This window comes from Choloepus didactylus (genome assembly GCF_015220235.1).
Source record: "Choloepus didactylus isolate mChoDid1 chromosome 11 unlocalized genomic scaffold, mChoDid1.pri SUPER_11_unloc6, whole genome shotgun sequence".
In the NCBI taxonomy this organism is placed as follows: Eukaryota; Metazoa; Chordata; class Mammalia; order Pilosa; family Megalonychidae; genus Choloepus; species Choloepus didactylus.
The window spans coordinates 677,506-682,505 of NW_023637583.1; the positions used below are offsets into that span (position 1 = coordinate 677,506).

The 5,000-nt window shown below is 42.4% G+C and overlaps 1 protein-coding gene across 1 annotated transcript; it reads left to right on the forward strand.

Annotated features, from left to right (window-relative positions):
- The first annotated feature begins 2,411 nt into the window (after positions 1–2,411).
- On the forward strand, positions 2,412–3,157 carry LOC119524738 (podoplanin-like). Its single transcript, XM_037823410.1, is given in 3 exon segments — positions 2,412–2,532; positions 2,614–2,721; positions 2,724–3,157. Coding segments are annotated over 3 exon segments (435 nt in total). The 5' UTR covers positions 2,412–2,426; the 3' UTR covers positions 2,945–3,157.
- Positions 3,158–5,000: the final 1,843 nt, after the last annotated feature.

Genomic DNA, 5,000 nt, shown 5'->3' on the forward strand with positions numbered 1-5,000 from the left:
GGTGAATTTTACCAATTATTACAAGAAGAATTAATATCAATCCTGCTCAAATGCTTCCAAAAAACTGAAAAGGAGGGAACACTACCCAACTCATTCTATGAGGCCAACATCATTGTAATATGAAAGCCAGATAAAGATACTACAAGTGAAGAAAATTTCAGACCCATATCTCTAATGAATATAGATGCAAAAATCCTCAAAATACTAGTAAATCGAATGCAACAACATATTAAAAGAATTATATACAGCAATCAAGTGGGTTTTAGTCCAGGCATGCAAGGGTGGTTCAACATCAGAAAATCAATTATCATAATACACCTTAAGATATTGAAAGGGAAAAACCACATGCTCATCTGGATTCATGCAGAAAATGTATTTGACAAAATCCATCATCCTTTCTTGATAAAAGCACTTCAAAAGGTAGGAATCAAAGGAAACTTCCTCAATAGGATAAAAGGCATATATGAAAAAGTGACAGCTAACATCATACTCAACAGTGAGAGACCGAAAGCTTCCCCTCTTAGATCAGAAACAAGACAGGGATGTCCACTGTCACCACCATTATTCAACTTTGTGCTAGGACTTCTAGCTACAGCAATTGGGCAAGAAAAAGAAACAAAAGGCAAGAAAGATATAAAAACTTTATTTGCAGACAAGATCATGCATTTAGTCATGAAAAAACTACAACAAGATCGTGCATTAAGTTATGAAAAAACTACAACAAAGCTACTAAAGCTAATAAATCAGTTCAGCAAAGTGGCAGGATACAAGACCAATGTGTAATTTTCTTCTCTTGCAGTGTCTTTATTCTGGCTAGAAAATCCCTATGAAACCATCTGATCCTGGGATTTTTTTTTGTTGGGAGACTTTGATGACGGATTCAATCTTTTTACTTGTAATTGGTCTGTGAAGTCATCTATTTCTTCTAAAGTCAATATCGGCTGTTCATGCATTTCTAGGAATTTGCCCAGTTCATCTAGGTTGTTTAATTTGTTGGCATAGAGTTGTTCACAGTATCCTTTTATGATCCTTTTTATTTCTGTGTGTTCAGTAATACTGTCCCCTTCACATTTCTTATTTATTTGGATCTTCTCTCTTTTCTCTGTTATTGACATTCCCAAACACCAATTTTGGTTTTGTTAATTCTATTGTCTTTTTATTCTCATTTATTTCTGCTCTAGTCTTTGTTTTTTCTTTCATTCTGCTGGCTTTGGGATTAGTTTGCTGTTGTTTTTCTAATTCCTTCAGGTGTGCAATTAGGTCTTTAATTTTAGCTCTTTCTTCTTTTTTAACGTAAACCTTTAGGGCTATCAATTTCCCTCTTAGCCCTGCCTTCACTGCATCACATAAAGTTTTAAAATGTTGTGTTTTCACTTTCATTCATCACAAGATATTTACTGATTTCCTTTGTAATTTCTTCTTTGACCCACTGATCGTTCTCTGCCAGTTATTGATTTCCAGCTTCATTACAATATAGTCAGAGAAAGTGCTTTGTATAATTTCAATCTGTTTGAATTTATGAGACTTGTTTTGTGACCCCAACATGTGGTGTATCTTGGAGAATGATCCATGAGTACTTAAGAAGAATGTGGGAGTCTGCACAGCCCCCTCTTGGGCAGCCCCGCCACGGCCCGCGCCGGGTCCCATGGACAGGGGCGCGATTTACCACCGGCCACAGCCCACCCAGATGACAACAGCCCCCCTACCCCCACCCCCTCCAAGCCATCTAATTCAATATTTACAAGAACAATCCCCTGCTTGGTTTTAAAATCGCTGGCCACACAAGGAACAATTTCTTTCTCACTTCAGTACAGAAGGAAAACCCAGGCTTGTACTTGCAGAAGAAAAATCTAGGCTTGTGCTTTATTCTTTAAAAATACACATGTAAATAAACACAAATTAAGGATAAACCGCTTATCATCTGCGCGCCCACCACCCCACCACCAAAGTAGGCGCCCCTCTTTCCTCCTGTTGCACACAATTAAAGCCAATTTTGCAAGGGCTCCGGGCCCCCGCGCCTGTCGGGGCGGCCCCCGCAGCTGCGGCCCTGTAACTTTAAACCTGGCCTGAGCTCATCGTTTTGGCGCGGGCCAAACGGAGACAGGGGGCGGGCCTTGCGCGCCCGGGACTGGGACCACCTTACCGCCCACCCGGCTCCCCGCCCTCACCGGGAGAGATATATGCTGACGCCTCAACGAAAGGTCTTAACTGCAGAGTTGGCTCTCCCGGAGGTCGGTCTCCCCGCGGCTGCCCACGAAGGAGGACGGGACTCCCGCCGCGCTGGGGCGTTTGCTCCCCGCTTTCCAGTCCCCCCTCTCCCGCTCCTCCAGGCGAGGACCCGGGGCTGCCGAGCTTTTCCTCTCCCCCGATCCCCCCCAAAGAAAAACTAGCTGCTGGGCCCCCAAAAGATCGACTCAACGGGAGAGATGTTGAAGGTGCCACTTTTGCTCTGCGTTTTGGGAAGCGCGTCGCTCTGGGTGCTGGCAGAAGGAGCCAGCACTATCCGACCTGAAGATGGTGTGGTGACCCCAGGTGTGGAAGATGGCACCGTGTCCCCAGGTGTGGAAGACGGCGCCGTGTCCCCAGGTGTGGAAGACGGCGCCGTGTCCCCAGGTGTGGAAGACGGCGCCGTGTCCCCAGGTGTGGAAGATAACTTGGTGACTCCAGGTGCCAGTGAACAGCGCGATAAGTCTGCTGGCTTGACAACTCAGGGACTGACAACTACAAGAGTGTGACAGTCATTCACGTCAAGGATCGGGCACCTCTAGAAAGCACAGAAGAAAGTCAGAAGACCACAGCCTCAAATGTGGGAACTGGTCACTCTGATGGTTTGACAACAGTAACCCTGGTTGGAATCATAGTTGGGGTCTCACTAGCCACTGCCTTCATCGGTGGAGTCATCTACATGGTTGTGCGAAAAACGTCAGGAAGATACACGCCCTAAAGGGCTAAAGGGTTGTGCCCTTCTGCCAACATGTTTTACAAAGAGAGTTCCCTATTTCAACCTGTCCCTGAGCCTTTCTGAGGATATGGCCTTTGGAAACGCTGCCCACTCCTGCTGAAAATCCACGGTGATTCCTCTACTTGCCAAAGTGACCAAAGGAAGGAATTCCCAAGACTTGCTCCTCTAAGAATTTGCCTTTTGAAACTCTTTTAATATAAAGTTTGTAAAGAGGATTTTTAAATGCATAGAAAATGGAGAAAAATTATATAAAGGGATTTGTAACTAAGACAGTATAATTCCATCCACGTTAGAAGCTGTAATTGGGTCTTCGTTCTAAACATTCCCTGTAATTGTTAAAATGAAAAGGAATCTTGAAATATTTATACTGATGGAGTATTTGCGTCCCATGCTGTGTCAGTAAATGGCACACAAGCATTTTGCAATTTCTGATCTGTTGAAATGTACACATTTTGGTCTAGTTTGTGTCTGTTTTTTAAAGTCCTGTGAATAATCAAGTAGAAAATCTAAACTTGAGTAATATGTCACGAGCAGCAGCCTTTACCTGTTCCAGATAAATAATTTCAAAGGCATCCATTTTAATTCATAAACAGGAAGTATCTATATTTTGGGGAAGGCATTTTGTTTCACACAAACAAGGACACCAGACAGCCTCCCAGGTCCGCTTTACCACCTTCTTCAGCAACAATTTGATGACTCAAAGATTTCCTAGCTGCCTCCTTCATGGGATCCTGGGCTAAGGGATGGACTGCTCTTCCCTATGACAAAAAATCACCAGATTGCTGCATTCTTGATGCCGAAGAGGCTCCTGGATGCCCAATTGTGCTAGAGGCTCAAGTGTTATAACATATTCTTTCCGCCTCAAAGGAAAGATAGGGAAGGGAAAATAAGTTTGTACAATACTGATTTTAAGAAAGTAGCTAGATTTAAAGATTCGATTTTTAAAAAGATATTCCCAATCTTTATGACTTCCCACACATTTCTGTGGGATCATATTGAAAAGTTCTGAAGAAGGAAGCTCGCAGCTCCAACTCAGCCCATCTTTTCCTGAAGGTCAACTGAAATCTCTTTCCTAAACAGAAAGTTTTCATGCTGAGCAGATGCACTGTTGTGATTGTGGTTGTACAGTTCTGATGTCCTCTAAACCCGTAAGAGTTCCTAAAACAGGAAAAGTAAACTGTCAGTCGGAAGCACAACCTGTTCCTCCTTTTTTTTTTTTTTTTTTTTGCAGTAATGTGTGGGATATTGTTTTAAACAGTGGGCCCTTGATTTACCCAAATCCTGCTGGTCCACCAGCCAAGGTTCCATATTTGAAAATCAGCTGATCAAGAGAAGGGCTTAAATCTTCTTCAGTTTCATCATTCAGATTCCCAAATGGGAGTTAGAAATAATACCCATTTCTTCTTTCTTGTCCTTTCCTTTCTTTCCCCTCACTGTGAAAAATAATAATCCATCCCAAGTCATACACTGGACCCCAATGCCTGCTGGGACAGGACTATGGGTTTCTTCGTCATGACTGTGTTGGTATTCAATGCAGTGTAGACATGTTTTCAAATAAAAGAGATGATTGGGTACAAAAAAAAGAAAAAAAAAGAAGAATGTGTATCATGCTGTCTGGGGGGTGCGAAGTTCTGTACATGCCTATTAGGAATAGCTCATTCATCACATTATTCGGGTTCTCTGTTTCCTTACTGATCCTCTGTCTCAAGGTTCTATTGATGAGAGTGGTGAACTGAAGTCTCCAGCTATTATTGTAGAGACATCTATTTCTCTGTTCAATTTGGCAATGTTTCCTTCATGTATTTTGGGGCACAATGGTTAGGTTCATACATATTTATGATTCCTATTTCTTCTTGGTGGGCTGCCCCTTTTATTAGTATATATAGTGTCCTTCTTTATCTTTTATAACAGTTTTGCATTAAAGTCTATTTTGTCTATATTAGTATATCTCAGCTCTTTTTTGTTACTATTTGCATGGAATAGGGGTGATGTCATCAACATGGTGACATAAACAGCTACTGAAAACCTCCCTCCAGAG